The sequence below is a fragment of the Palaemon carinicauda genome, chromosome 23 (assembly GCF_036898095.1).
Source record: "Palaemon carinicauda isolate YSFRI2023 chromosome 23, ASM3689809v2, whole genome shotgun sequence".
Lineage (NCBI taxonomy): Eukaryota > Metazoa > Arthropoda > Malacostraca > Decapoda > Palaemonidae > Palaemon > Palaemon carinicauda.
Genome location: NC_090747.1, coordinates 45,300,326 through 45,310,856, shown reverse-complemented (window position 1 = coordinate 45,310,856; position 10,531 = coordinate 45,300,326). Strand labels below are relative to the sequence as shown.

At 38.3% G+C, this 10,531-nt stretch overlaps 2 protein-coding genes and 1 pseudogene across 2 annotated transcripts; 2 read left to right on the top strand and 1 right to left on the bottom strand.

Moving 5' to 3' along the window:
* Positions 1-2,030, bottom strand: part of LOC137617558 (uncharacterized) — a 46,635-nt pseudogene extending 44,605 nt beyond the window's left edge.
* Positions 2,031-2,578: 548 nt separating this feature from the next.
* On the top strand, positions 2,579-3,421 carry LOC137617557 (protein FAM200A-like). The gene is made up of 2 exons (XM_068347570.1): positions 2,579-2,662; positions 2,984-3,421. The coding sequence occupies exons 1-2, from the start codon at positions 2,579-2,581 to the stop codon at positions 3,419-3,421; spliced, it is 522 nt and encodes a 173-aa protein (XP_068203671.1).
* Positions 3,421-3,879, top strand: LOC137617556 (zinc finger BED domain-containing protein 5-like). The gene has a single exon (XM_068347568.1). The coding sequence runs from the start codon at positions 3,421-3,423 to the stop codon at positions 3,877-3,879; it is 459 nt and encodes a 152-aa protein (XP_068203669.1).
* The last annotated feature ends 6,652 nt before the right edge of the window (positions 3,880-10,531 follow it).

Sequence of the window (10,531 nt, the reverse complement as noted above, 5' to 3'; positions counted from 1 at the left end):
GTGTATATATATATATATATATATATATATATATATATATATATATATATATATATATATATATATAAATATATATATATATATATATATATATATATATATATATATATATATATACACACACACACACATATATATATATATATATATATATATATATATATATATATTAATATATATATATATATATATATATATATACACACACACACACACACATATATATATATATATATATATATATATATATATATATATATATATATATACGTATATATATACATATATATATATATATATATATGTGTGTGTGTGTATATATATATATACGTATATAAATTATATATATATATATATATATATATATATATACACATGTGGTTTTTCCTTACGAAAATTGTGGTTATAATCAACATATTCCCTTTCAGATATGATTCTAGTTTTTAAATGCATAGAGAAATTTATTGCCAAAGCTTATCAATATAAATTAAGAAATTCAACCTTAAATGAAAATACAATCTATGATATAAGAAATATTTAGTGGAATTTTTTGTTTTTTAATTCAACATTTAAAAAGAAAAGATTTTACTTAAAGAAAAAAATACCTTTCCAACTACTGCGCTCGAAAGTGTCCCAAATTAAATTATACTTTCATTTCAAGATCGTTAATCGAATGTAATCAAGCATATAAATTTCAGATATTTTAACTTTAATCTCATGAAAGTGTATCGGCAATTCAGTAATTTAATGAGGAAAGTGACATACATGACGACATTGCTATACAATGAGAGAGAGAGAGAGAGAGAGAGAGAGAGAGAGAGAGAGAGAGAGAGAGAGAGAGAGAGAGAGTGAGAGAGAGAGAGAGAGAGAGAGATTTTATGATTACTAGCTAGGCTAAAAGCTACTTTGAAAAGCAGGGCACTATAAGCACAAACGCTCTGACAGGAAAGCTATCTTATTGAGAAAAGGAAAGGATGAAACATAGAACAGTGTGTCGGAGCCTACCCTCAAGCAAGAGAACTCTAACTCAAGACTTCGGAAGACCACTCTACAGAAGTTGTCGCACTACCCAGGACTAGAAAACAAAGGTTTAATTTTAGTGTCCTTCTCCTAGAAATTGTTTTTATCATTGCCAAAAGGAAAGTAGTCGCTGAGCAATTACAGTGAAATAAATAAACCCTCGAACGAAGAAAGAATTTTTCAATTATCTTAGTGGTGTCAGGTGTATGAGAAAAGAAAAGGCTGTTTGGTGTAAGCGTAGGTAAAGGAAAAAATGAGCCTTCACTGAAGGGGTCCAAGGTTCTATTTAGCCAGCCAAAGGACCCATGACTATTAAATAGGGTGAAAAGTTTTTGTTGTAAAATGTAAGAAAGACAAATTGGGAACTTTATATACCAGTCTTTAAAGGGAACAAAAGTATATTTAAACGTCTTCGGTGTAAGGATTAAACTTGGGAGAGAAAAGTTTTAGGCTTAGCAACCAATATAAGTGCAAATATATCTATATATCTAAAGGTATGGAATATGTGGATCAACAAAAGAAACTAAAATTTGTATTTCTTAGAGCTTTGCTGTTTACATGTTTACAACACTGGGAATACTTCCGAATGGCAGGCGAATTTTCTATGAATGAAGGATTCTGGGTTTTTGGCATCCTTATATCGCAGGTCATTGACGCCGATATCATTTGTTATAAATAAACTATAAAATTTAATTCTACCTGAAACCATAAAAACAAAAATATTCATATAAAAGTTAAATAGCTTTCAGTAGACCTGCTTCTGAAATAAATCGAAATATGCCGCTAATATTATATAAGACATCCTCCTGCGAGCTACCACACAGAATAACATAGTCATCATCATAGTTTCATGCAAAGCAATAATAACTGGCTGTTCTCTGATGCATGAAATCATATTAAGTCACTGTCATGATGTTGATTTTCTACATTCGTTTTACTCTCATCGAATGTTTGGGATAGAGCTTTCCCTTCTGGTCCTCATACACGAAAAGTGCTAAATTGTACGTCATGGACTGATTATATACATTACCATTAAGATTTAAAAGTATAGAAATATGCTGTGCACTGTATTAATGAAATAAACTCTGATTAAAATGTCATTTTCTAACCACTATTTTATGTATATCTGGTACTGGAGGCCAATACAGGTATCAGCATCCAGGAAATCTGAGCCACTTACTCTGACTTGAAATAAGTATAAGCAACTCCTCATTTCCTTTTAGCAGAATATGAGTTTCAATGATATTCTTTATAAAATTAGTAATAATTTAATATTGTTCCCAGAAATGTATTGACACTTGTTTCTGACTCACGTAAAACGCGGTTTAAATCTTTATTAGTTTTTTTGTAAGGACAGTAGGTCAAACGACGATTGGTCCAGCGATGATTCGTTTGATGCTTAACTAATGGTCTAAAAGCCGCTAATGGATGGCAGATGCAAGGAGCAGTAACGTTGCCCTATCAAGCAGGACAATGCCCTAGATTCGGAGAAGCCAGTGCAAAAAAGATGCAGTAAGTATCCCTGTAAAATAATACTATAAAGAGGCGCATTTCTAAAATGTCTATGGATGTGAAGGAACAGGTTTTGACTGAAATTAAGGGTTCCCCTTTGTTTTCCTTTCAGCTCGATGAGTCAACAGATGTAAGTTCATGTTCTCGGTTGCTTGTCTTCGTGAGATACATTAATTCAGGTAACATTAAAGACGAATTCTTATTCTGCAGTGCACTTGAAACCACAACAAAAGCTGATGATGTCATGGAAAAAGTTTTAACTTTTTTCCAAGAGGAAGATCTCCAATGGGAAAACGTGTGTGGGGTTTGTACGAATGGGGCACCGGCTATGCTCTGATCGAAATCAGGATTCCAATCGAGAGTGAAGAAGCTAGCACCTCAAGCAAAGGGCATCCACTGCATGATTCACCGATATGCTCTCGCCAGTAAGACTCTCTCTGCTTCTCTGCAGGAAGTGCTTGAATCTGTAATCAAAATTGTAAATTATATCAAGACTAAAGCACTCAACACTCGCCTATTCAAAGAACTATGCAAAGACATGAATGCTGACCACGAAATCCTTCTCTTCTACACAGCAGTACATTGGTTGTCGAAAGGAAACGTTATTGATCGTATCTTTGAAATGAAAGATGAATTAAAGCCATTCCTGGAGACTCAAGAAAGGAAAGATCTTGTTGTCCACTTCGAAGATGAAGCATGGAATAAAAGGGTTGCGTACGTAGCCGACATTTTTGACCAGCTAAGCAAGCTCAATTTGAAGCTTCAAGGAAGGGAAACACATGTTCTCCTTTTTCAAGATAGTCTTCGTGCCTTTGTTTCCAAACTGCAAAACTGGCGTCGGAAAACCAATCTTGGAAACATCGCTATGTTTGAAAACTTTGTGGAGTGATGGATGAGTCTCACATCCAACAAGATCAGTTCCTCAAGGATGAGATTACCGAACATCTTCAGTCTCTAGAAAAGGAAGTGAAGCGTTACTTCCCTGAGCTTTCACAGGAACAGGAGGCCCTGGTAAGGAACCCATTTTGTACTGAAATTGATGTATCCAGCATACCAGATGAAATCCAAGATGAATATCTGTCTCTAAGGAATGACTCTTCAGCTTGTGATCTCTTGAAGGTGAAATCCGTGACTCAGTTCTGGTGCGGTATGTATCAGTCATACTCCAAAATCAGCATGATAGCTTTACGTGTCCTTGTTCCATTTGCTTCTACCTACTTCTGTGAAGCAGGATTTTCCACTCTTGTCAATATGAAAACAAAGAATAGGAACAGATTGGATGTTGGAGATGACATGAGACTGGCTCTAACAAACGTTCGGCCACGAATTTCAAAGCTTGCTGCTTAAATGCAACATCAGGCATCCCACTAGCAGGGTTGGATAGCTGTTCAAAACTATGTTAATATTATTTTAAGAAATATATGTTCTCTTTGTGAATTCAGGTTGGACCAATATGATTTAATTTGCTAATAAATAATTACAGCAATTTTAAATGTTTTCTTAGATGTTTCTTTCCCTTTCCTTAACTTAACAGAAAATAAAAGGAAAATTAAGCTGATGATAGTAAGCCCTAATTAGGGGGTCGCATGGGTTTCAGATTTTTGGGTCGCGAGTGCAAAAAGGTTGGGAACCCCTGCCCTAGAGACTGACCACATTACATATGATCAACACCCAAGCCCCCTCTTAATCCAAGCTGGGACGCAATGGCAGTTGATGACTCAGCAGTTAGACCTATAGGCTCCCCAACCGCACTCGTCCTTAGCTTACAAGAATAGTGAGGTTGCAGCAACAGTAGGAATTAACGAATTTGAGCGAGACTCGGACCCCAGTCTAGCAATCACCAGTCGAGGATGCTACCACTAGGCCACCACAACCCCATATGGTAAAAAACAACTCGTCCTATAACGTTGCTAATGGCGTGTTTACTAAGAGCCTTATGTAGTACTGATGAAAAAATATCTTGAAATATCCTACAGATGGTACACTTGCCTTCTTACCTGCCAGTGGAATCAAGGCTGCATGGCTAGAACTTCAGGACATTATTCCAGAAGAAGGGATTCATGTTATCAATTGCTTCAACGAACATAATGTTAGGAGAACTATACGGATAGTATTGCTAGCTTAGGAAATGCCACCTCCCTCTTATTATCCGCCTTCATTATGGCCAGTACCAAGCCCAAGAGAGAGAGGTTCAACTTAATTAGGTGGAGTAGCTTCTCACATGGGGTAACTACGCAAGAGATGACGCCTCAGACAGCTCAGTGGCGGAGAAACTCTTTCAGTGATCACCGCACTACAGCCCAGTAACTAAAATAAAAACACTTCCGTTTTCTTCCAAGAGTTTTTTTGTGAACAAGGTAGACTTTAATATTTGCCATCATATAACGGTGTGAAATGCTGTATGTATGTTGCGTTGATGGAGGCAAATATAAGCATCGGGAAAATAAAAAGGAAAAAAAAATAATTCTCAATAGTTCCCCTAAAAACAGGAATTACGAAATGAGGAAAACAATTGCAATATGTGAGACGTACATCTAAGGTTTGCAAAGTGTTTAGGTGAAACAGCATATTCATTTCCATCTTTATACGCTCATTAAAAGTATTCAAATTATTAAGCAACGAGTATACTTAGATCACATAAGCGGTGACATGAAGTTCATGATAAACATTTAAAACCAGGATATTCAGTTTGTTGCCCTGACGACCAAAATTACTTCATCATCATCATAGGTAACGGGTGCAGCAAATCATTATGTCATATAAGCGATAATGAAAATTATGGAATGTATGAGGATCATTAACAACCTTAAAATAGATAGGCCATATATAAACCAAAATACGAGACTTACGTCCACTTACTCAAGACATATATACAAATCTCGAAAAGATATAAGAACACGAATTTCTTAACTAATTATGGATGAGGCTAAATTACACACCATTATTATAACAAAGACATAGTCTTCAAATACGAAAGTCCCATACAATTAGGGCTACCCTGATATACTTTGTTTAGGAAAATAGTTCGTCACTTTACATTGATGATAAATAACATAAGTGAATATGCAAAAAACTTTCCATTTACAAAACTCAGTTCAGTAGAAGAAACGCATCCTTATTAGTGATTTTAGATTGGTAGGAACTAAATAACTATGGTGATTACGTAGTAATTTTCACCATCAAATGGCCCCCCCCCCCCTCTTCTTTTTATGGTAAATCACCTGGTGACGCAGAAAGCAGGCAGACAGATCTATGCCTACGGGGAGGGTTTGGGGGAAGTGAGCAGACCTCCAAGGAGCAGACCTCCAAGGAGCAGACCTTCTCTCTCCTGGCCTTGGCCAATACAATAAAGGATAGAACTTGATATTCCAAGGACTCAAAATAAAGTCGAATTTTGGCATCGATAGTTATAGATATTACAATGTTGTGCTTTTGCTGGAATTTTCAACTGATCAGCGAACTTCAAAATCTGCATAAGAATGTGGAAAAACTATTTGAATGCATTATTCGAGGAGAGTGTAACATTTAACGAAAGGGTAAAGAAAAAAATAGAATGTGAAGAGAGAATCTTAACTGTTTTGAACGAGAAACAATAATGATATTTTATATTTTCTACAAGCTCTGGTTCGTAATGTAAAACTTTGAACCCAAAGTACAGTATATTTCTATTTATTTAAGATTACTTTTTTATGTACACTTATGAAACAAGTACTTGCTTATTTTATATAATTAGAGAAGTTTCCAATTTAGGTTTTAATATTATCATACTGTCTTTTACATTAATTTTAGATTAATCAACACTAGAGTAATATGTCCATTAGACAAATCCGTTTTAGACTAAATATCTGGATGAATTGGTCTTTTAGACAAATTTTCAAATATTTGACCAGATTAGTTAATATTAAAAGAATCGTCGTTAGACCGTTTTCTTCCTTTTTCGCAGGAATCATCATTCGTTGGAATAACAACGTTTGGATTTGGAAAATTGTAAATCAGAGATCTTTTATACATTCCTTTAAAATGCCTGGTAGGTTGATATGATGTGAAGATTATATGCAATTTTAAACATATCTGAAAAGGGTTGTTCTCTGCATTAAAACATATTATAAACAAAGGGATGTTACTAAAATCATCATTAGAGTATGCGATCAAATGTAATTGTATTGTTAAGAAAATTCACCTATCCATTTTGAAGGAAATTACTTTAATGGAAACATTGAAATTGAGAGAGAAGTTTGAACATTTTTATTCATTTGTGAAAAAACTATCATTCAGATATGACTAAGATGGTAATAGAGCTATAACACATCTTAGTTTATGAAGCTTGTTTGTGTATGAGAGAGAGAGAGAGAGAGAGAGAGAGAGAGAGAGAGAGAGAGAGAGAGAGAGACGACCAATATGATCCACTGCTATCTCAAGTTTATGTTGTTTCGATAATGGGTAGTCCCAGAACACTGCTTCTTAAGACATGGCAAAATTATCGTGACCTAATTTTGTTTTTGCTTTTGTGCACACCCGGCAAATCTACCATCAATGCATTGTCCTTACATCCAGGTTCAAATGAATTAAATAGTAATAATTGTCTCTCGCTTCGTTCTTCTTAAAAATAAATCAACGTTTAGGGAATCCTTAAACATTGAGTTCTTTTTATTAGGATTAAATCATCTCCTTTGAGCGAAACTCAATTGACTTGTAGAATCTCTTCAACCATTGAAAGATCTGAGAGTTATTATGTTATGATTTATGCTTCAATGACGTACTGAATAAAATACGAATAAGTGACTGACATTATCGGATTCTTTGTATTTCAAAATTATTTCAACACAGTTAACACTGGCTTTTGTTGACACTAAACAACAGGACTATATTACACAAAGTCTGTTATTAATGAGCAGTTTTTAGTAATCTGTATTGTCACTATTCAATGTTCTATTTGTGACGGTGCCGAGTAAGGGTGTGAACTCAAAGGCAGATTGGAAACGACTGAGTTATTTATTAAGGAACACTCTGCTTTATATACAAAACCTCAAGGCAACAGGACGTGACATGTTCGAGAGACAGACAATGATACAGAGCAAAACCGGAGACATGATCATTCAGGTTCTTTTTAGTGCGAGGGAGGAGCAAAGATACAAGCATAATATATACAAAAGGAATTGTGTACAATTGTGTGAAACACGGTTGGTACATGGCTCCCCCCCTAAAAATGACATACTGTACATGTTAAATAGGGCGCCCTGATCTAGAGAGGTGAACTGTAGGCGGGTCATCTGGCAGAAGATCAATGGAGACCCAGTCTTCTTTGCCCCGAATGTTTAGGAGGAATGCTTTCGGACAGCGTCGGATCACAAGGAAAGGGAGGTCCCCTAAGATGCCATCCATGAGACGTTGAAACGTTGCCCCAGCATTACGAAGGCCAAAACAGGAGTAATTGAAGGTGTATGTGCCAAACGGAGTGGTGATGGCGGTCTTGGGGATGTCTTCTGGGTTCATAGGCACCTGATAATACCCCTTCAGGAGGTCGAGCGTAGAGAAAACCTTCGCTTTGTGCAGGTAGGAGGTTACATCGGCAATGTTTGGGAGGGGGTAGTGATCCGGTTCTGTTTGCATGTTCAGGGGCCTGTAATCCCCGCACGGACGGAGGGACCCGTCTTTCTTCAGAACGATGTGTAAGGGTGACGACCATGGGCTGGAGGCCTTTTGGCAAAGGCCCATTTTCTCCATTTCGGCGAACGTCTCTTTGGCGGCTGCCAATCGTTCCGGTGCCAGACGTCTGAATTTTGCGAAGACTGGGGGTCCCGTCGTCTTGATATGGTGATAAATACCGTGCTTGGCAGGAACCGTGGGCGTTTGGCGAAGTTCTGGACGGAAAACTTCCGGGTACGACGTGACGAGGTGGGCGTAGGCATCCGTGAGTGCGCTGATGCGGAGTGTGAGGTTAGAGGGGGCGGGTTGAAGAGGTGTCGACAAGTACGAGTCTGCGTTGACCAATCGTCGGTGGGCGACATCGACCAGAAGGTGGAAATGAGAGAGGAAATCCGCACCGAGGATTGGCATCGTGACGTCAGCAACGAGAAACTTCCAATTGAATTTACCGTTTCCAAACGATAGTGTGAGGCTCTTGTAACCGTAGGTGGGTATCGCAGATCCGTTGGCAGCTACCAAGCGGACGTCGGCAGATGTAGACAGACTACGTTGTGCCTTGAAGAGTTTCCTTGGCAAAAGAGAACGACAAGCACCCGTGTCTACCAAAAATCGCACGCCCGTTCCTGCATCCTCTAAAAAGAAAAGATTAGAAACATGGGAGGCCACCGCCACAAGCGATGGCCTACTTACACGTTTTTTGGCCACTGACAATCCTTGGCACAGTTCTTCGCGGTTGTCCCGAATCGGAAGTGGTAGTAGCAAAACTGTGGCGGATGGGAGGTAGTAAGTGGCTGTAGAAGTCGTTCGTTGGGGCGCGAGCGATTGGTGGGTGGTGGGCGGCTTTGTCGCCGCTTCGGCACGTCACGGGGTAGGTGTGTATGTCCTACGGCATTCATGTCAGCTTCGGTTGACGTTGAATAGGCATCCTCGTCGTCAGGGGTGGAGGCGTTGATGGAGGTCTTGAAGTGGTTGTCCATAAGGGCGTCGGCTTTGGTCATCAAGTCCTTTATGGGTAAACTATCGACATCGGGTATGGCAGCGCGCACAGGTTCAGGTAAACGGCGTATCCAAAGGGCACGGAGTAGGTTCACCTCGCGAGGAGAGCCGTCTGCGGCAGGTTGAAGGCGAGCGATACTGGTCATTTTCCTGAGGGCAAGCGAAGCCCTTTGGTCCCCCAACGGTTGTTGCGAGAGCTGAAAAAGCTTAGCTATACGGGCGGCTGGCGACGGCGAGTACTGCTGCAGAAGGTAAGATTTGAGGGCGTATGAATCATACGCTATTGGGGTGTCTCCTTGTTCACAAAGCTAGTCGGATATTTCTGGGAAGGTGCCCTCGGGTATCGCCGCGAGAACATAATCCGCTTTGGTGGTTGAGCGAGTCACGCCCCTGATACGAAAGTGGACTTCGGTGCGTTGAAACCAAGCGAACGCTTCTCTGCTGGGGAACGGTGAAAGTTTCAATGGTGCGGCCGCGGTGCCAACTGCAGTAGAGTCTGTCTCCGTCATAGTACCAACGATGGAGGGGCGAGGGAGGTGGGGGTGGAAGGCAGTGGGAGCGAGTCGACTTCCGAGGTCACCAATGTGACGGTGCCGAGTAAGGGTGTGAACTCAAAGGCAGATTGGAAACGACTGAGTTATTTATTAAGGAACACTGCTTTATATACAAAACCTCAAGGCAACAGGACGTGACATGTTCGAGAGACAGACAATGATACAGAGCAAAACCGCAGACATGATCATTCAGGTTCTTTTTATTGCGAGGGAGGAGCGAAGATACAAGCATAATATATACAAAAGGAATTATGTACAATTGTGTGAAACACGGTTGGTACATATTGATCTTTCTTAATTTCCCTACATTAACTGTTTGGAAAAATAAAATAAAATAGGGTATTCACAATTTTAATTCTTTTTACAGAGTAGAACATTATCACTCAGCTATTTTTATAAACCTAAACATATTTTGCTACTGTTAAAGTTATAATATTTAAGAATAAACGCTCTCTCTCTCTCTCTCTCTCTCTCTCTCTCTCTCTCTCTCTCTCTCTCTCTCTCTCTCTCTCTCTCTCTCTCTCTATATATATATATATATATATATATATATATATATATATATATATACACACATATATATATATATATGTGTGTGTGTGTGTGTATGTGTGTATCATCATCTTCATCATCATCATGATCATGTATATCAGACGTCGCCAAAACTTACTTTGGGTTCAAATGAACACAATCAGAAATATCGCATATTTATGTGAAATTTGAAAATCCCTTCCACAATCGTAAAGGTTGTTTTAATCTCAAGTTTAACATATTTTTATAATAGAAATACAATTTTGATTATT

Coding starts and splice junctions, on each gene's coding strand:
- LOC137617557 (XM_068347570.1), top strand. CDS start 2,579: ATGTCTATGGATGTGAAGGAACAGGTTTTGACTGAAATTAAGGGTTCC. Junction 2,663..2,983: donor AGCTCGATGAGTCAACAGAT/GTAAGTTCATGT, acceptor GCTTCTCTGCAG/GAAGTGCTTGAATCTGTAAT.
- LOC137617556 (XM_068347568.1), top strand. CDS start 3,421: ATGGATGAGTCTCACATCCAACAAGATCAGTTCCTCAAGGATGAGATT.